This window comes from Stomoxys calcitrans, chromosome 1 (assembly GCF_963082655.1).
Source record: "Stomoxys calcitrans chromosome 1, idStoCalc2.1, whole genome shotgun sequence".
In the NCBI taxonomy this organism is placed as follows: domain Eukaryota; kingdom Metazoa; phylum Arthropoda; class Insecta; order Diptera; family Muscidae; genus Stomoxys; species Stomoxys calcitrans.
The window spans coordinates 183,088,003-183,110,228 of NC_081552.1; the positions used below are offsets into that span (position 1 = coordinate 183,088,003).

The 22,226-nt window shown below is 41.5% G+C and overlaps 2 protein-coding genes across 6 annotated transcripts in view; one reads left to right on the plus strand and one right to left on the minus strand.

Moving 5' to 3' along the window:
* Positions 1-22,226, plus strand: part of LOC106084960 (protein furry) — a 470,149-nt gene that overhangs the window by 211,188 nt on the left and 236,735 nt on the right. The gene's annotated exons all lie outside the window — the stretch shown is intronic.
* The window catches only part of LOC106084961 (uncharacterized), a 170,869-nt gene continuing 150,870 nt past the window's right edge, over positions 2,228-22,226 (minus strand). The window contains exons 6-8 of the mRNA XM_013248951.2: positions 12,031-12,149; positions 7,036-7,103; positions 2,228-2,935 (exon numbers count right to left, since the gene is read on the minus strand). Of these exons, the coding sequence (XP_013104405.1) occupies positions 2,703-2,935; positions 7,036-7,103; positions 12,031-12,149 (420 nt within the window). The 3' untranslated portion in view covers positions 2,228-2,702. The remainder of the gene's footprint in view (positions 2,936-7,035; positions 7,104-12,030; positions 12,150-22,226) is intronic.

The window sequence follows — 22,226 nt, forward strand, 5'->3', positions numbered from 1 at the left end:
AATTCCATCGCGACCTGCATTAATAAGAAGTATTTATGCAAAATTTCAAGTACCTGACTTTACTCCTTCGAAAGTTAGCGTGCTTTTGACAGACGGACGGACGGACGGATGGACATGGCTAAATCGACTTGTCGTCGAATCGAATGTCAAGCCGATCAAGAATATATATTCTTCGTTTGGTAGCAGATAAATATTTCAATGTGTTACAAACGGAATGAAGAAATTAGTATATCCACATCCTATGGTGGAGGGTATAAAAACTAGACAATCAGGTGGGCTTTGGGGTGTACTCTGAAAAACTAGGACTGGTCATATCGAGATTACCCGACCATTGTAGTGTGTATCAAGTGTAGATCCTGGACAACGTATTTCTGAGTTCAAACACCGCCCTGTCGCAGTTCTCTCAAAGAGAAGGCTGAACAGTTCAAAATTCACCTGTTCTGGGTGCCGGGCATAGAGATATCCCAGGGACTTGTAGAACAGACGAGCTTGCGAGACTAGAAATTACCTTACACATTTCAGGAGAACTAAAATCTGTGACATTTAAGCTAACTCTTTAGGATCAGGCTGGAAGGGCAATGAATGACAAATGGTCACAAAAGCGGAGATGGTAACACTCCAAAACTATATGTCCTAAACTAGACTTGAAGAGGTGTACCGCTTTGCTGTCACTGGTTGGAACAGACGTCTCAATCATTGTGTCCGTCTAATCGAAAAACATGCTGACAGACTGAAGGTTGCCAATAACGACTTTTGCAGAAGCTGTTAGGATGTAGAGGAAGAAAAGACTAGAACATCTGCTGCTGTGTGTGTCTCGCATTGGCAATCAGATGGAGTTCTACTTTGGCTTCTCATTTCTTTGAGAACTTGTCTGAATTATCGGATGCAAACATTCGCCAGTTGTTGGGCTATTTAAACCGATCTGGATACTTTAACGGTAGGGGCTAGAAGGACGGAAGATCCTACTCCTGTTCCTGTAATATCAAAATGGACGAAAACATCTTATTGAGTGTGATGGCAGACTGCCACATAAACTTAACCTAAAGTCAATGAAGTAATAAGGCTGGAGCATTGAGGTCCGATCTGTGTGGTGTTCACTGCTGTTACGATTAGCTTAGCTGCTAGCTACCGGGCACATCCACTGGTTGCGGATAGTGGAATGCTCCATACGGAGTATGGAGCGGACAAGCAGCGGCATTGAGCGGAGAATCCCAGTGAGGGTCTGGGCGGCATCGGCTCATGCATAAATACTGAGTGCCTATGATGCTCGATCTGACAAGGCGAGTTATGGGCATCTTTAAAAAACCAATGGCCATCATGTCCATCGGTCCTTTGGACCGGAACGAATTTGCTCACCTATAGGAGCAAGGATCGCCACCTCCACATATAGACATGTGGCTACGACAACAACTACAGTGCCGATTGCAAATGCAAATTTGACCATGAATATTTCTTTAAGGAACAGGAGCAAATTTGGACATGGTAAAAACCAGGGCTGCAGAGTCTAGGTCTCGACTCCGACCCCGGATCGGAGTCTAAATCGAAGTCGGAGTATTAAGCCGGAGTCGAAGAGTGCTTAACTTCGAAACGAAGTCCGACAATAGTCCGACTTCGACTCCGGCAGCAGAAACTCGTTTCCGGTAAAAACTTAATAGATCAGATTTTCTCATTATTCCGAAAGACCCAAGGAAGAGAGTTCGTAAAGACTTGAGTGATTAAAACTCCGAAGGAAACACTAACGAGAGAGTCATCTCGAAACTAGGTATCAGATATTGAAAAAGAAGCCAATAAGATCGTGTCGTAGTCGAATAGATCGAATGGTCTGTGCCAACGTTCTATGAAAGCCGTCTGTAAGCGATGTGTGTCAGCAACAACTATTGGGGAGACTCGAAGCTTTGACCCACAATTTGAATCAGACGACACACAGTGGGATCAAATCGAAAAAAACTAGTAAAAATATGCCATTTGAGAACATCGATAACTATTTGAAATGGTTGGAGTGAGATGATGTGCAAAATTTCTGGGCCGTAGGTGGTCCGTGCGCTTCTTAGCAGGTCCCAAAACTTGGTCACCTCGGTATTTTGAAAAATTGTTGGGGCTGCCAAACCCTATCAGTTCGCAAATGGCATATTTTTCATGATTTTTTTTTATTCTATCTCACTGTGCAATACTCAATGATATGAAAGAAGGGTCTCCTCCATTTTTTTAAGCAATAGTCATGGGAAAATTTCTCAATTTGTATTAATGAAACGGCTTATATCGATTGAGGCATTATGGATGGATACTTTGAGGACATTTTAACATTGAATGCAAAAGATCAATAAATCAAGTTTTGGTTTTTTGTTACACTTGCTGTTATTTCAATGTTGTCTCTGGTTTATTTTATACAATACAAATGTTCTTAAAACTTTTAGCTTTTTGTAAGAAATTCCAAAATTAGAATTTGATTTGTTTTAGCGCTCTCCGCTTCTGTTTGTATATATCCTTAGGTATTTGTACTTTTTTATTTTGATAAATTTTGCAACACTTTCATATTAACTTAAATTACACTTGGTTAGCTCACACACACACAACATACAACAATTAAAACTTAAATACTATTTGCTTAGAAGTAGGTGAGTAAAAGACAACAATCAATAGAAACCTGTCTGGCATTTAATGCCTCGTATCGCTCACTCTTCGTATCTTCTTTTTGTTGCAATTTAATTCAAATTTTGTAGCTCATGGACTTCATTGAAGTTGTTCTGGGCCATCATGCGACGACGTGTTGAAGAACTTCTGCATCCACTACCACTGCATAGGACATCATCACTGCCGCTTTCAACACCATCTCCATCTACATTTGTTGCTATTGTGGCCTTAGTGATTACCATGCCAGAATTCAGACCACTTGGGCCTGGACATCCGCCAGCACTGTTGCGATAGTATTCGGATACTGCAACAAAAGAAAAACAAAAATTTAGCAAAAAAAAGCTTAACTTGGCAGAGTAAATTAATAAAAAAAACAGCTGAAAATGTATAGGAATTTTAAAAAGTGAATGTATCCTACATTCCACTCAGAGAAATTTGTTAGTAAAAACAGCAAAACAGTTTGCTGAAGCTGCAAAAAGTTTGCTGAATCAACAAACAGTCTGCTGGAACATAGTCTGCTAAAATTGGGACAAGAATAAATTTTTGCTTAAACATCACTCAGTTTCATTTTCTGTTTTTTTTTTTTTTTTTTAAACTTAAAAAGTTAACCGTTATACAGTGGGATGGAATCGAAAAACTATGTCGCTTGAGAACGAATTGAGTTAACTCTTGGAAACATGTGCAAAATTTCAAGACTCTAGGTGGCCTCTTCGCAGGCCCTAAATTTGGTCACCTCGGCATTTCGAAAAATTGTTCGGGCTGCCAAATCTTTATTTGTGGTCCGATTTTGAAATTTATTTTTTGCTGGATAGTGTAAAAAATCCCTACCGCTTGCGGTATACAACATCTCCACTGGTTTCGGGGATATTCGATTTTCAATTTTTATTATTTGAAATTTTGGAGACGAAATTAGCTTTGTAATAATAATAATCCGACCGCCTTACTTTTCTTTGTTGTACGTTAGTACAAAACCAAATTAGCAATAATATTTGTACATTAGTTGGAAGTGTTGAAGTTATTACGATCGATGATCGAGAGACCGATTTACATTGTCGAGAGCCGGTTTACATGGGAGCTTTATCGGGTTATAGACCGATTTCTTGAAGTTTTGGGCCTAAATTAGGCCCAAAACTCTATCTTATGACTTACAACATAAATGCCAAGTTTTATCCGAATCGGTCAATATGGTGATATAGGCTCCCCTCAGTACCAATATCTCGATATGACTTCTTGAGACCAAAATATTGTAATTCAAATATAAACTCAGTACAAGGGTAAATTTTAAGCGGAATCCATGGTAGTGGGTGCCCAACATTCGTCCCGGCCGAACTTAGTATGCTTTAACTTGTTTTCTCCTTAGTTATAAAAGTTCGTCCCAGTAGCGGAGTTGCTAGCGTGCTCCGATTACCAGGGCGTTGGTCATGGGTTCAATTCACAACAGAGGCCTGTTTGTTGTTGTTGTTTTTGTAGTAGCCACATCTGTATGCGGAGGTAGCGTTCCTGGTCTGCGCACAATTCCGCTGATTGTCAGTGACTGCTGTTGCACCTCCTCCGTATAGAGCATTCTACTATCGCTCCTGTTACTTCCAGCAAAGCTTATCGTGAAAACGATTAAAACCACACAGATCGGAGTTCAAAGTTCCAGTCAGCATGATGCCCAAAGTTATCACGTGCCGGGCCTGGTTTATTGCTACTGTGCTATGAAAATAGACTGCCGCTTTCGGTTTGTAATATTTCGTTGTATTGGTCTAACAGCTTATAAAACGATTACGATATTTTCTTCGCCATGACATTTTGAGTCGATCCACACTTGGTCTTGGAGATTACCAGGTCAGTCCTGGTACATCTGCTAAAATACTGAACACATGTCGTCCATGTTGAATGGAGTTTTTATAAAATTTGTTCTTGCTGAATTTAACTCACTTTTGCCTCTTGTTAGCAATTCAGCAACAATGAAAATATTGTTCCCTTGGCAATCTATTTTTGTTTTTTCAACTCCCAAATATCAGCATTCATAATTTTCTAATGGATTTGTTGAAATATTCATAGAGATATTTTCAATGGGCCTTAATGAATCAATGTCAAATCATATTTACCAACAATTTTCGAGCGTCAATCAAACGCTGTTTTCTCCCCCGTCTGTACGAATAATCAAATGAATGTGCACGCGTTGGAATTGCTAGAATAAATGCTGCAAACAACAACGAAGCTTTTGCAGCGAGTGACAGAAGGTTTTTCTTTATTCAATTCTGAGAGTTCTGAGTGTTGGATATTATGAGTGATTGATGATTGGTGGGTGGGCGGCAATTTGCTTTTCGATAAGGACATATAAAACGATTATTGCTTTTTGTCGATTGTTTTGATGGCCATCATCCAAACATCGATCAAATTTAAATCTACCTTAAAGGATTTGCCAGTAAAGCTAAGGCTTATTGCGGAAAATTAACAAACCCACTGAAATACAATATGTGATATATTTAGATAAAAAAGATGAGTCTGAGGAATCGTGTATACGTATTTGGTTTTATTTTATAATACCCTTCACCATAGCATTCTTCTTCTTCTGTCAGTTATCAGCTGTTACATTTAGCTTGCTTTAGAAAAAAAGTGTAAAAAAGTATATTTGATTAAAGTTCATTCTAAGTTTTATTAAAAATGCATTTACTTTCTTTTAAAAAATCCGCAATTACTTTTTGGTAACCCAATATATCGAAATATTGATCTGAGACCCAAAAAAAGTATACAAAGGGTGGATTTTTAGCTATTATCTTTTTGGCAACACTGGTTTAAACAGCTCAACCTCTAGTTTGGTCTATAATTTAGCCATGAATCGCCTTAAAAACGATCCACGCTTGCAAATTATTGAATTTTATTATCAAAATGCGTGCTCTGTTAAGAAAGTTCATTGTACGCTTCTTTCATTTTATGGACGAAGCTTATTATTGGCTCAATGGGTTCCCAAATAAGCAGAATTGTCGATTTTGGAGTGAGGATGATCCAGAAGCATTGATCAAGATCTATCAATGCATCCAGAAAAAGTCACAGTTTAGGGGCTGGTGTCATCATTGGACCGTACTTCTTCAAAGATGATGCGAATCGTAACGCCACTGTGAATAGTGAGCGCTACCGTGAGCTTAACTTGCATTACATGTGGTTTGGACAAGACGATGCCACATGAAACACAGCACAATGAACTTTTTGAGAGGCGAGTTCGGTGAATATTTGATTTTACGTTGAGGACCGTTCAATTGGCCGCCTAGATCGAGCGATTTAACGTCTTTAGACCGACGTTTTGATATATTCTCAAATTTCAAGAGGGCGCAATTATTATCCGATGTGGCTGAAACTTTTTATTGTGACGTTTTCTATGACATTTAACAGATTCGCCAAGTATGGCCCGAATTGGTCCAAAACCTGGTATAGCTTCAATAAAAACCGATCTCCCGATTTAACTTCTTCAGCCTCTAGGGGGCGTAATTCTTATCCAATTTTGCTGAAATTTTGCAGTCTTTGTATCCATGACGTCTAACATATGGTCTAAACCGGTTTATAACCTGATATATCTCCCATATAAACCGATCTACTGATTTTAGTTCTTGAAGCTCTTGAGGGCGTAATTGTTATCGGATTTTGATGTATCTGTATCTTTGCATCTCTGACCTTTAACATACATGCCAAATATGGTCTGAATCAGGCCATAATCTGATATAGTTCCCATATAAACCGATATCCCGATTTTATTTCTTGAGCTTCTAGAGGGCGTAATTCTTATCCGATTTTGCTGAAATTTTGCACAGTCACTGTATCTATGACCTCTACCACACGTGCCAAATATGGTTTGAATCGGTCCATAACCTGGTATAGTTCCCATATAAACCTATATCCCGATGTTACTTCTTGGGCCTCTAGAGGGTGTTATTATTACCCGATTTTACTGAAACAGTCTTTGTATACATGACCTCTAACATATGGTTTGAATCGGTCCATAAACTGATATAGCTCCATATAAACTGCTGTCTCGATTTTACTTCTTGAGCCTCTAGAGGGCGTTATTCTTATCTGATTTTGTTGAAATTTTATACAGTCGCTGTAACGTCCTTTGCACAGTCGCTGTAACCACTAACATACGTGCCAAATATGGTCTGAATCGGTCCATAACCTGATATAGCTCCCATATAAACCGATTTCCCGATATTACTTCTCCAACATCCAAGCCAAGTATGGATGGCCTGAATCGGTTCATAAGCTGATATAATAGTAGCTACTATATCATAGCAATTCTTATTCATTATAATTTGTTTGCCGGGCAAAGAACTTGACAAATGCGATCCATGGTGGAAGGTATATTAGATTCAGCCAGGTCTAAGTTCAAGGCATTTTTCAAATGCCTTGCAACAAACTTACCTGTGATTTGTGTGGTCACATCCCTTTGGGTATTGGACACTCGTCGAAACATGCTCAGCACTGCATTTCTATAAAACGGAATAAAAAAATTTAAGCTTATGTTAGATAAGAATTTAGCATTGCATTTTAAAAATTATTTAGCTTTCGAAGGCATTAAAACAACTTCCAAAAGATGTACAAATGACATGCGTATCCCATGGAAGCAATTTTTGTTGTTGTTGTAACCACATTTTCATGTGGAGGTGGCGATCCTCGTCAAACTCCTGTAGGTGAGCAAGCTCATTCCGGTCCAAAGGACCGATCGCCGCGGGAACAGTGTGGCCATTGGTTGTATAAAGCGCCAATTACTCGCCTTGTCATATCGAGCATCTTGGGACTGAGTATTTGTGCAAGAGCCGGTGCCACCCGACCTCTCACTGAGACTCTCCGTTCGATACCGCTTATTGTCCGCGACTACCGTTACAGCTACTCCTGATGGAGCATTCCACTATCCGCAACCTGTGGACGCGCCCGGTAGCTCTCAGCTAAGCTTCTGGTGACAGCGATGAACACCACACAGATCGGAGCTCAATGTTCCCAGTCTGTGTGGTGCTCACAGCTATTCCGTGCCGGAGGAGCAATTGAATTTAGGTAAGGCTTATGTGGCAGTCTCATTTAGACGACTCTTACATTGTGATACTACACGCTACTGCTAAATCAGACAAGTTCCCAAAGAAATACCAACCAAAAATGGAACACCTTCTGACTGCAAGTGCGGGACACAATCATAGCAGATGTACTATGGTCTATTCTTCCTCGACGACTTCACAGCTTCTGCAGAAGTCGTTATTTACAAACTTCAGTCTGTCAGCATGTTTTTCTATCACACAGTGGCCCGTCATGATGGACACAATGAGCGCGACCTCTGTTTGGCCAGAGACAGCAAGGTTAGGTTAGGTTTAAGTGGCAGTCTGCCATCAGACTCACATTTTCGTCCTTTGTGATACCATAGGGACAGAAGAAGGAAGATGCCTTCTAGTTCCTTCCGTTGAACCATCCACGTTGCCAAAAAATAAAGCCCAATAACTTGCGAATGTTCACATCCGCTAAATCAGACAGGTTCCCTAAAGTGAAACTCCTTCTAACTACTGGTGCGGGACACACACGTAGAAGGTGTTCTATAGTCTCTTCTTCTTCGATGTCCTTAAAGCTTCTGCAAAGTCGTTACTGGCAACCTTCAGTCTGCCAGCATGTTTTCCTATTAGGCACTGACCTGTCATGACGCATACAATGGCTGAGACGTCTGTTCTAGCCAATGAAAGCATTAAGTTTAGATTAGGCCACATTGTTTTCGAATGCTCACAGTGCCCTCTCTTTATGACCATATTTCATTCGGTGTTCTTCGGGCCTGGTCCTGAAAACTTAACTTACATGTCGCTAGAGGCATACCCACAGATTTCAGTTTCCTAGTTTCGCAATCTCGTCCGCTTTACAATTCCCTGGCATATCTCTGTGGACCGGCACCCAGAACAAGTGAATTTTGAACTCCTTGAGAGAACTCCTTGAGAGAACTGCGACTGCCAAGGGCGACTCAAAAATACGTTCTTCAGGGATTTAATGGCTGCTGAGTAGATATTTATGCCAATCGTTGTTATGACATTATATCTTAGCCATTCCACCACTGTCTTAGTTGCAGGGATCTCCGCTTGATACACACTGCAGTGGTCGGGTAATCTTTTCGATATGACTAGTTCTAGATCTATAGCACCCCAACTCCCACCTGGTTGTCTAGGTTGGAACCATCCGTATATAAGTCTATGTAACTTCTGTTACTAGGGATATTGTAGTTCCAATCGGTTCTATCAGAAATAGTGGTACAGTACTTTTTATCAAAAAGCGGCACAGGTAGGGTGTAATCCACATCGGATATTGTCTGGAACATCGGATATTGTCTCAGGGATAACATAGTTTCCATAGCCGTCACATGGCCAAAAAGAAGGCTACCAGTGTTAGCAGAAATTTTTCTACCACACTGTCCAGAGGCATTAGATGTAACACTAAATTCATTGCATCAGACGATGTCGTCCTCAATGTGGCTGTCAATGTGACAATTGCAGTATATACCCAGTGCACGACACTCGGTTTAAACCCCCTAACTTTTGCCATTGGTCCTCTTGCAAGTGTATAGGGCAAGAGTTGCCTTTCTTGCCCTATCCAAGTTAGATATGAAGTTCAATTTCCTGTCCAACAATACACTCCGGTATTTTGCGCTTTCAGTAATTGCATGGCAGCCTGCTACAACAGCAACAACTCTCCTTCAAAGGAGACAAGTTCTAATGGGTGTTTAATGCAGGCTCCTTAAGTGGAACACCATTTAAAACTCCTTCCGATCTCTGGGTCACGTCACTCGGTTGCTTACATACAACACAACACTGGTAAAAAACTAGCCTTCTTGCGGTTTAAGGTCTTAACAACTGCCACCACTTTGCTCCCAACTGCGGCCTCATCATAGTCAACCTGGGGCCGAAGTGCTTGGGGTTGGCATCTGATCCAATGCTCCCGGGGCTCTGGCCTGACACCCTTGGTACCAGATTAAGGACTCTGGTCCGAGCACGTAGTCCAATCCAGTTGAAATCCAAACAAACAGGTCCGGACAACTCAACTTGGGGATGATGCACTATTCCATTGCAACACCATAAGCAGAAACAACAATAAAACATATGGCATAACCCAAAATGACATAGTCCATTTACTTCCAGTTGAACTCCAAACAGTTCCGGACTGGTCAACTTGGGGACGATGCACCATCAAAAGCAGAAACAACCTAAAAACATATGGTATAACCCAAAATGACAAGACTGAGCCAAAACAGCAATACCACCCCAATAATCACCAGCGAAGTGACAACTTCTTCTGGCGCCACGTATTCCGTTGAAGAGTTTCCCAGGAAACTTGTTTCAAGGAATAGTTCTAGTGTTTCCTCACTAGACATATCCGAATCCGCCTTTCTTCTGTTAAGGCTAGGGACCACTTCTGCAGTATTTTCTCCCTTTCGTTGACATCCGAACTTCCCCATATCTGGTGATGTGCATGAGCATCACTTCCTTCAATGAGGCTCTTTTTCCCTACAGAAGCGACTTCAACCAGCAACTTAAGGTTTGAAGGCGACATCTCTGAATCGTGTGCCATATATGGGAAAGCCAGCCAGTAATAAGACTTGTTAATTTCAAGGCTGGTTACTACTGGATGTTTACATAATAAAATACAAATACAAATACAAATACAAATACAGACTCTGTGTCTCCCATTCCGCGTACCCTTGAGTGGTTTAAATCCCGGAATTCTTAGTCCACGAATCAATCCTCCACACATTCATGGTTCCTCAATAAAAACCACGTCAAATCCTACTGCCATCAGAAGGCTATTTAGTGCCGCCGAAGCGGACCTTAAAATGGGGGAGATTTATCTGCAGAAACCAGACCATAGACATTGTTCAACATTCCCACCATTGTTGCGTTAGCCTTGTCTTCCGAATTCTCCAGCAATTCATCCTCACAAGATTCATTCTATCTAAACAAGATGAGTTTCCCTGTGTATCCAAAGGCAGTTGAGAAAGCATTGGTATTTTCGGTACACTGGACACTTGCTTTGTGGACGATTTCTCCTTAGATTCTTCACTAACTGCTGCTGTCTAAGTACTTTCCGAGTTCCGTACTTCCCCGCTGGCGCGCACTTAGGCGCACAGGGCTTGTCGGGTCCCGTTTCGATGCCATCCCATGTCACGATTGTGGCAGGGGGATTTTCAGTGTCCTGCAATCAGCCAGACTTTAGCGATGTGGTCGATAGTTCCCCAGACAAGTGTTCGGCAACAATAGCTGAGTCGTTTCTTGTTATCATCCCACCGCTTCTAAAAACCTTCAGTTTCAACTTGTTGAATCCTTAGGATACAACTCCTTCAGACTTGTTGAGGTCTGCGAGACAGCCGGAGTTTGGTACGAATGCTGCATATCTCCGATTGGCCATCATCCAATCGACCAATCTCCCAGTTAATGGTAAAGAGATTGGGATTACAGTCCCTCAGTCTCTTAAGTATGGATTCGTGATTTAAGAGATTCCTTGGTATCCAAGATTTAGCTTTTGGTCGAGAAGGAATATTTTCCTTCTTGACTAAATCCAGGGCTGCTCCTGGCCATATTTCACTAATCTTTCATAGCGCACAACGATACATTTGAATTGACCGTTGATCCCAGAAGGCAGTTAGTCTATATCGGCCCCGATATCAGCCTATATCTTCACAAACTAGAGGAGGTTCAAACAATTGTGCAAGGACTCCTTAGTATACAGATGACAGCCCATTGACTATCCAACTCCAATAGTTCTTAGGTAGGCAGCCCAGTTTTTCTCCCTTGTCGAGCTTGGCACAGCCGCTTGTGTAGTCGTGGTCTCAGTAACAGACAACATGCTGCGGTCTGATACCACCACCGCAGCTGTTGGGTCCTTGAAGTCCATTCTAAGCCGAATCACCGGGCTCTAGATCTGCCGCCCCACTGGAAACAAACGCTGATCATCAACCGTGATCCCTGCACGGGATAGCTGTAAGCATCACATATGCTGGAATATTGAGGTGCGATCTGTGTGGTGTTCATTGCTGTCACCAAAAGCTTAGCTGAGAGCTACCGGGTCCGTCCACAGGTTGCGGATAGTGAAATGCTCCATACGGAGTAGCTGCAACGGCAGTCGCAGACAATCAGCGGTATCGAGTGGAGAATCTCAGTGAGAGGCCGGGTGTCACTGGCTCTTGCACAAATACTGAGTGCCTCTGATGCTGGATATGACAAGGCGGGTTATTGTCGCCTTTAAATATCCAATGGCCACGTTGTTCCCGCGGCGATCAGTCGTACAGACCAAAATGAGTTTGCTCACATACATGAGCTTGACGAAAATGTGACTACAACATTAAGATCAACCGTTATTTTTTTTAACTTTAAAAAGTTTTAAAAATAATTCTCAACTTACCGAAAGTTTTGACCGCTTACGCAGTATAATACGAAATTTATACCAAAGTTTGTGATAAATAACAGATGGAAAATATACTGCAGGACCACTGTAGTTTTTTCATTGTGAGACGATTGTGTCTGGAAAGATATAATGAAAAAAATCGTCAGGCAAAATATATTTAGTGGTGCATATGGATTTTATATTTTTCATATATCAAATGCTAAAATTATTTATTTTGTTATCAATCTAAATTTTAAAGCGTTATGTAAACTTTTAAGGTATAATTTGTAGTTCGAAAGTTTTGAATATTCCGGTAGAATCGTAAATCTTTTGAGTGATCATATTTTCTGTTACTTTCAAACGACAGGCCTTGATCAGTGTTGCCACTCAAGAAAATTATTTCCTACCAAAATTTAAGAAAAATCCTACCAAATCCGACCAAAGCCTACCAAATGTTCTACAAGCCAAAAAGCGATGAGTTGGCTATTTTGCTATTCCATTTGCAAAACATCTAATTGTACATTTTAAAACATACAAAGTATAGATACTAGATCGTCGTTTATTGAAATCTCTCTATTGGCTAAGTTTCAATGATGACCTATATCCTCATATGGCATCATTCACACTGATCTGGCGATAAGATATCTTAAAGAAAAGTCTTCTATTTTTGACCCGATTTCAATGAACGACAGCGCCGAGGTTGGATAAACAGATCTCTCGATTTATGGGTTTGTTCCCATTTTCGGTCATTTTCCGATTGAAGGCATTGAACAAATGAGTTTTAAACGCAAAAAAAAACCGTATTTCCTACCCAGAATTCATGAAATTTGGAAAAGATCCCATAACACTCGTACCAGTTACTGTCAACTTACGACCTTTTTTCTAAAGTTTCAAGCAGTGAGACGCCGTATATTTGGCTCCTCAAAATCTATGGTTTTATTCTGCACTTTTAACGAATACACACAGATAAACATAATTTTGAAAAACAACAACTTTTGTCGAAAAACAACAACGAAATTTGTTAATTTTCCTGCAACAACTTATTTTGATTTCAACGACTCAAAGTACAAATTTGTTGTTGAAAGGCACTCTTTGCAGGCCAACATATAACAACAACAACAACAATATGTCCATAAGCAAGACAAAAAAACATTTAACCAGCCACCACATGTGCTTTTCTGCCACCAGCTTCGGTGTGGTGGTGTTTTTATTTTCTTTGTTCGGCTCCCGCCGATCTCTCTCTCTACTAAAATCCAATTTTGTTAATTTTGCCGCCGCGTGATTTGAACTCATGATTCCGTGTTCGTTAGTCTTGCACGCATCCTCTAGCCTACCGACATCACTTTATTCATGTTGAGAAAACTCAATAAGCATTATTGCACAGTAATAAATGTCTCAATACAATTCGATTAAAAAAAAATATAAAAACCACTTTAACAATTTTGTTTTTATTGCAAAATACGCATTTTTTTACCAGAATATTCTAAAATAAGTTTAAAGAAAAAATAACAAAATAAAATTTTTTTGACCGGCCGGGGGTTTCAAACCTGGGTTTGCAAGTACTTAATGGCATGGCAGTCTTGTGTGCTACATGGTAGTACTCAACAAAACAACTTGTTGAAAACTCACAAAATTTCAATAATTTTGTCTGTCAAGTCTCTACAAACCTACTTCAACATGAAGTCTTCAATTCAATGCTAAAATCCGCTGAGAATTTAAAGTTTCACATACAAATGTGTAGAATTGACAAGAAATTAAATTATTTTGAATTATCCGCGGTAATTGTGTCAGTAATTAACTTGGTATTTATGTGTTGGAAAAACCTTCCAAAAATGGAGGCCAGCCTACCAACCTACCAATTTTGGTAAGAACCTACCAAAAACGGCAACACTGGCCTTGATAATACATAACGAGATGAATTATAAGCTGTCTCAGATGCACTGACTCTCTGGTTCACGTCTAACATCGTCATTCCATTTGTAACTCCTCGATCTAATGATCCAATCAAGTACATAAAGGGTTTTCCAATAAGAGGTTTTATTGTATTGTAGTATTCAAAGAAAAAAAATTATTTTTAGATATATATTATCGGAGTTTTATGTCATTATTAAGAGGAAGGTATGCTGTTAATGTTGATAGAAGAACATCAGCCAAACGTCACCCACCATGACCTTGCTTACAGAACCATTTCCATTTCCGATAGCCTCAAAATATCGATATATAGTTGAAGACTTGAATCAAAGCTGGGCTGCCGGCGTACACCTTATCTTTCACATGTATCTAAAGGAAAAAGTCGCAAAGTGTCACAAGATCTCCTTGGCCTCCTCCAGAGATATTACGGCCCGGAACATTTGCCGTAAAATTTCTATGGGGGCCCACTAGGTGCATAGGTTAGCATGCCCGCCTATCGTGGCGGGTTCAAATCCTTTCAGCGAGACCACCTTAATACATTTTTCAGCGGTGGCTGGCCACATTTGTGAGTATTTCAGCCATATACAACTTCTCAACAAAGAGTTGTCACTTTTCAGTGACACGCCGTTTACACTCGGCCTGTCCCCTAGGTCCCCTTATCATTGAGCTTAAACTTGAATCGGGCAGCACTCAATTGATATTATGAAAAGTTAGTTGCCCTCTCACTTGTTCCATAATGGGATGTTTGGGAATCACTAAACCACATTGTACAATGGTTTCGTTGCCTGTGTGGCATGTAGCGCCGTCTTTTTCAAAATAAACGTTGTCCAGATCATTACCATCCAACTCCGATCGTACAAAATCATTAATCAACACCATTCACCGTTACTGTTGATCCAACCTTCAACCGTTTTCAAAATGTAAGGTCCAATGGAGGCCAACGTAATGTAGAGGTTACCATGTCCACCTTTGACGCTGAATGCTTGGGTTCGAATCCCTGCGAGAACATTAGTACCCTGTACATTTATAGAATGTTCGTGGACGAATTTGCATTTTCAAGATTCAATGACCCTGGCGGACCATAAACCACACCAAACTGACACACGTTGAGGATAGAGAGGGGTCTCAACAACAACTCCTGGGTTTTCCGTGTCCCAGATGCGCCAATTTTGCTGTATTGCGGTCCGTTAAGTTGCTTTACTACATCTAATGTTCCGTGATCGCCCGGAAAATACCGTCCTGCAGTCGAAGATCCGGGCGATCACGGAGTGCGTGAGGTGGTGTGGTGCTAACGTGAGAACGTCGAGTGTGAATATCTTTACGGACAGTTAAATGGCCATAAGGGCAATAACAACCAGGCGCATGCAACCCTGTGGAGCATCGAAACGGTCGGTAGGGCGGCGAAAATCATATGGGGGGAACCAAATTGTGAGAAAACGAGGCTATTACTGATCTGAAGTAAGAAGGAGAACAGTAAAGCTTTTGGTATCATAACTGGACACATAGGACTACGAGCTCACTTATGTTAGTTTGAAAGAGAGTGCGGATATTTATCCGCCCCATGCCACTATGACAGTAATCGGCTTGTTGTGCGCTCTAAAAACTAAAAAGTAACCTCGAAAAAGAAAATTTTAAGTTAGGAATTCCATGCTACTTACAATATCCTTAATTTTTTTTCATACCACTCCCCTAAGTTGGTTGTGTCCCCACCTAAGCACCGGTGTCTTTTTGCCGCGAAAGCCGGGCAATGACTTAGGAAATGCTCCAACGTCTCATCATTTTCCCCATATGCCCTACACATTCCATCACTTGCCGCACCGATTTGCATAAGTGAGCTCGTAGTCCTATGTGTACCGTCATAATACCAATAGCTATACTGGCCTCCTTCTTACTTACTTTCAGTAATAGTCTCGTCCTCTCACGATCCGGATCAACCCATAGGATGTTCGTCGTCCTACAGACTGTTTCGCTGTTCCACAGTGTAACATGCGCGTTCGTCGGCCACGCCCTTAACTCGGACTGCGTCGTCCTGAAAGGCTTTGGGTTAACCAAGTTTATTGACGGCAGTCCTCTGGCCTTCACTGGCATATCGTCTGCCCTTTCATTTCTCCTTACTCCGCTTTGGCCCGGCACCCAAACGATGGGAATTGTGCCATCCTCAGAGAAGGCGTTAATGTCCTTCTTACACTTCAAGACCGGAGCCCACCGTGGAGCAGAGGTTAGCATGGCTGCCTATGACGATGAGTGCCTGGGTTCAAATCCCGTCGCGAACTTCAGAAAAATTTTTAGCGGTGGTTATCCCCTTATTAATGCTGGCTTCATTTGTAAGGTATCCTGCCATATTAAAACTTCTCTACCAAGTGGTGTCGCTATGCGGCACGCCGTTCGAACTCGTCATAAAAAATAGTCCCTTTATCATTTAGCTTTAACATAAATCGGACTGCACTCATTGATTTGAGAGAAGTTTCCCCTGTTCCTTAATGGAATGCTCATGGGAAAATTTCGTATTTAGTTTAGTTGCACTGCGAGACTGTTCGTGAACCTACCGTTCTGGTTGTTATTGCCCTTAGGGTCATTTTACTGTCCGCAAAGATCTTCTCACTCGACGTCCTAGCGTTAGCACTACACCGCCTCACGCATTCCTTGATCGCCCGGATCTCCGCCTGCAGGACCGTATTATGGTCAGGCACTCTAAAACAGATCTCAGTCCCTGGGTTCTCAATGTTGACCACCCGGATCACTCTGTCCTCTAGCTTTGATCCATCTGTGCAACATGATCTTCCAGATGGCAATACTAGGGTTCCGTCAGTCCAAGACTGTGCCGCTGGCAGTAGTGTCTGGCACTCGACCACAACTATCGTCTCAGGTATCCGATCGGAAATCTCACCTCGATTATATCGCGGTATAATCGAGGCGACGATAGGAAAGCAATAAGGAAGGGAGGAGGTTTCCCATCGGATACCTGAAACAACACTTAAGGTCGAGTGCGAGGCACAACCATGTAAAGCAGTGATGGCCACACTACCACTGTTGAAAACACCAAAATTGATGTGCGGATGTGTATGCTGCCCATCTATAATGAAAAGTATGGTTCAAATCGGTTTACAACCTGATAGCTCTCATATAAACCAATCTCCAGACTTGACTTCATGAGCCTCTAGAGGGCGTAATTATTATCCGATATGGCCGAAATTGAGCATGCAGTGTTTTGTTTCGTCTTTCAACCACTATGCCAAGTATGGCCTCAATCGGTTCTTAATGTGATATAGCTCCCATATAAACCGATTATACTTCTTCAGCCTCCAGAGGGCGCAGTTCTCTTGCGATTTGAAATTTGGTACCACGACTTTTGCTATGAGCAACAACATCCTTGCCAAGTTTGTTCTGATTCGGTCTATAACCTGATATATAGCTCCGATATAGCCTCACCCCATTTTTCCTCATAAGTCCCTATAGAACGCCATTCTTATGCGATGTGGGTGAAATTTTGCACAATGACTAAGACTGTAATCTCCAGCATATAAACCAAGTATGGCGAGATTCGTTACATAGCCTGAAATAGCTTCATTGGCATAGTAATTCTTAACCATTATCCTTTTTTCCTTATAAAGAAATACTCGGCAAAGAACAGAATTAATGCGTTCCATGGCGGAGGGTTTATAAGTTTCGGCACGGAGGCACTTAGCCCGCTTTTATTTGTTTTAAGGATTTTCTGTTAATGTTTTTATCTACAATTTTTTTTCTTTTCTTTTTTAAGGTAAATAAAACAATAAACATTAACCAGGGTATTGTGCATATATTTGCAATTTTTAAAAAAGAAGAAGAAGACGACCTAAAGCCAGAAGAACTCTAAAATATTTGGCTTACAATCTCTAAACCTTTTTTGGGATTTTGATCTACTGAGCAAATATCTACACTTTCAAACCAAGACCATGAAATTGTTTACACTGTTGTTACGACGAGTTTGCCTCTGGTTGCTGGCGTACAGCTCACCGGGGACAGGGTCAGTCACAGAAATTTATTTGTGTCGGTGACAGAGAGAGAAAAGGCGATTTGAGTAGAGCTTAATCTAGGCGTTAACGGGTCAGACTTAAGTTCTAGCCGGAGATGTGATTCACTCACGGCGTTGATATGACACTAAGTCCCGGTGTGGCGATCGCAGGCCGTTGGCACCAGTCGGTGTTCGCGTCTTCAGCAGCTCTTTGGTCTGAAGGATAAGGATGGGGGGCTGGCTATATGGATCGCGGAGACGTGGTTTTCTCATGCGTTGGTACGGCGCTAAATCACGGGGTGATGGTCCTGGACAGATGGCACGTAGGTGTATTCATGGGCTCAGAAGCTCATTGAAGAACAAAGGAGAGGTGCTGCCTACGTTTATGTCGGTGAAGTGATTCATTCACGGCGTTGGTACGGCACAGATACGGGTGATGGTCGTTGACTATTGGCTCGTGGGTGTATTCGTGGGCTCAGCGGCTCTTATGCCTGAAGGACAAAGTCGAGGTGCTGGCTATGTGTGTCTCTGTAACGCGATTCATTCACGGCGCTAAATCACGGGGGGATAGTCGTAGACAAATGGCACGTGGGTGTATTCAAGGGCTCAGCAGCTCATTTAAGGACAAAGACGAGATACTGGCTACGGGTATCTCTGAGACGTGATTCACTCACGACGTGGGGAATTCACCATTTCACGGCATGGTGGCCGTAGACTGTTGGCACGAGTGGGTGGCGAAATGCTGGCTACGTGTGTCTCGGTGACGTGATTCCCTCCCGGCGTGGTTACGGCACTAAATCACGGTGTGGCGTTCGCAGACAGAAAGCACGAGTCTATGTTTGCGGGCTCAGTGACTCTTATGTCTGAAGGGCAAAGGCGAGGTTCTGGCTACGTGTATGTTATTGACGTGATTCACTCACGGCGTGTATACGGCGCTAAATCATTGGGTGATGGTCGTGGACAAATGGCTCTTGGATGTGTTCACGGGCTCAGCGGCTCTTGTGTCTGAAGGACAAAGGCGAGGTGCTGGCTACGTGTGTTTCGATGACGTGGTTTACTGACGGCGTGAGACGGCACTGCGTCACGGGGTAGTGGTAGTAGACAGACAACACGCTTGTGAACTTGCGGGCTCAGTGGCTCTTATACAGAAGAACAAAGTCGAGGTGCTGGCTACGTGTGTCTTGGTGCCGTGATTCAGTCATGGCGTGAATCGGCACTATCATATCATGGAGTAGATGGCGGGTTGCGTGTACACTTGCTCGGCGGCTGCTATGTCTAGTGGACATCGGGCAAAACGTTGGCGACTATATTCCTTTAAAGGCTTTGGCACTCAGGCTCAGCACTCTAAAGTTTTCCACTCCACTTACCTAGATACTGCCACTGCTGCACTTCGCACTTAACTGTCCCTTTTCACGCGGGCCCTGTCCTTTTTATACTCTTCGGGATAACGGTTAGCTATTTCACACAAACTCCCTCTGTTGCTCAGGCAAATGCAAATTTGCTCACATATCAATGAGTACTGTTCGTTTCAAGTTTAAGCTCAATGTTAAGGAGCCTCCTTTTAATAGCCGAGTCCGAACGGCGTGCCGTAGTGCAAAAGTTCTTGGGGGAAAAAGGTTTTACATGGTTGCTATACCATTTTTATACCCTCCACCATAGGATAAGGTTATACTAATTTCGTCATTCCGTTTGTAACACACCGAAATATTGGTCCAAATCGGTCCATGTTTTGGTATAGCTGCCATACAAACCGATATCTGATCTTGACATCTTGAGCCTCTAGAGGGCGCAATTCTTATTCGATTTGGTTAAAATTTTAACCTGATATAGCTCCTATATAAGCCGATATCGGATCTTGACTTCTCAAACCTCTAGAGGGCGTTATACTTATCCGTTTTGGCTGAAATTTTGTACCAAGTGTTTTATTTTGACTTCCAACAACTCTGCCATGTATGGTCCAATTCGATTCATTACCTGATATAGCTGCCATATAAACCGATCTTGGATCTTGACTTCTTGAGCCGCTAGAGGGCACAATTATTATCAGATTTTTCTGAAATTTTTCAAGAAGTGTTTTTGTTTTGACCATCAACAATGCGCCAAATGTGGCCGAAATCGGTTCACAACCTGATGTAGCTCCAATATAAACCCATCTCCCGATTATATTTCTTGAGCCTCTAAACGAAGCAATTCTTATCCGATTTGGCTAAAATTTTGCACAATTCCACTATGGTCTCCAACAGCCTAACCAAGAATGCCGCTAATCGGTTTATAATTTGATATAGCTGAAATAGCATAGCAATTTGTATTCATTATCCTTTGTTTTGCTATACAGAGATATCGGCCAAAGAACTTGACAAATTCGATCCATGGAGGGTATATAAGATTCGGCTCAGTCGAGCTTAGCACGCTTTTACTTGTTTCAAATACCAAAGTTCCTCACAAATGTCGCCATCATTAGGAGGGGATGACAACCGCTGAAAATTTGTTATACCCATCACCATGGGATGGGGGTATAGTTATCTAGTCATTCCGTTTATAACACCTCGAAATATTCGTCTAAGACCCCATAAAGTATATAAATTTATTCTTGATCGTCTCGTCGTTCTGAATCGATCTAGCCATGTCCGTGAGTCCGTCTGTCGAAATCACGATAGAGGTCGAACGCTTGAAATTTTGCACAGTTACTTAATATTGATGTAGGTCGATGGGAAGTGCAAATGGGCCATTTCGGTTAAGATTTAGATATAGCTCCCATATAACCGATCTCCCGATTTGATTTTGAGCCCCTGGAAACCGCAATTTTTGTCCCAGTTGGTTGAAATTGAGCATGTACTGTTCCGTTATGACTTCCAACAACTGTGCCAAGTACACGGTCCAAATCAGTCTATAACCTGATATGGGTCCCATATAAAACGATCTCCTGATTTGACTTCTTGAGATACTGGAAGCCAAAATTTTTGTACGATTTGGCTGAAATTTTGCACATGGTGTTTTGTTATGACTTTCATCAACTATGCCAAGTACGTTGGCCTCCTGCTAGTTTGGCCAGTGTTTTTGTGCTGCCAGCGTTGCACACTGCTGAAACTTAGTCTTGTGTGGTGTTATTGCCTATATTTGCGTTGACTAATACCACGAGCGTTTTGTTGTTGCCATACAAAAGAGGGTCGATGCTTTGAAAAAATACAAAATAGACTAACTACGCTATGTTCAACTTCGCAGCAAAACAGACTAAGTTAAATAATTCAATAGTTTTTCGCTGTACTTCAATAATTCAACAAATATAATTCAATAATTCATACTTAAAACTAGATGGCACCACATCAGTTGCACTGGCACTGAACATGTGGGAAGGAAAACAACAATTTTGTGCTGGCAAATTTTGATTGGTTAAAAATACAAACATGCGATAATAGATTACTTTGGCAATGCAATAAATTTCATTCGCATGTAACAAACGAGTGATATATGCTCATCAGCATCATTCGTAACCCGCGGCAACCAACATAATAACAAGAAAGGTATTTTTAGGACAAAAAAATTGAAATTGAAAGCCAACACATGCGACTATGAAGCATCAGCTTTATTCAATCTAAATATTAAAATTAGACAATGCTGGCTCGTGCGAAGTGGCATTTCCATATGAATATGCATTTAATATTAGAAAAAGTTTTATCCATCTCTCCAATCAAAAATTATGTTCAATCTGATTTTTGACTGAAGAGACGGAGGGAACTTTTGTAGTCTATCTAAATCAGTACGTATTAAAAATCGTTTGACAAATGTCTTTGCAAATCGTTAAATACAAAATCAAAAAAATTAAAAAAATCATGTGTTTTAAATGGCTTGAGTAGCCACAATTAAAATTGAACCACCAATTAACATTACGCAGCCCAAACAAAAATTGGAAGGGGATAAGTTAACCAAAGCGCACGAGAATAGGGCACAGGCTCTCTAGGACGATATTGCATATTGTCTAATTAACACTTGCGCTCTATATGTTTAAAGTTTTATAAAGATAGCTCAAATCACTCAAAAATCGCCGACTGATTTTTCCTTATTTTAAGACCTCCGAATGAGTGATTTGTCGCGAAAGCATAGGAAAAGAAATAAGCGTGTCCGCCCATTACGTTGAACGCCTGATTCGAATCCTGGCGAGACTATCAGAAACAATTTTTCAGCTTTGGCTATCCCCTCCTAATGCTGGCGACATTGGTGAAGTACTATGCCATGTGAATTGGCCCCATCTGGCCAATATTTTCACAGCGTGCTTAGGACTTGCATATACTTCGAAAGCCTGGCAGGAAGCAAG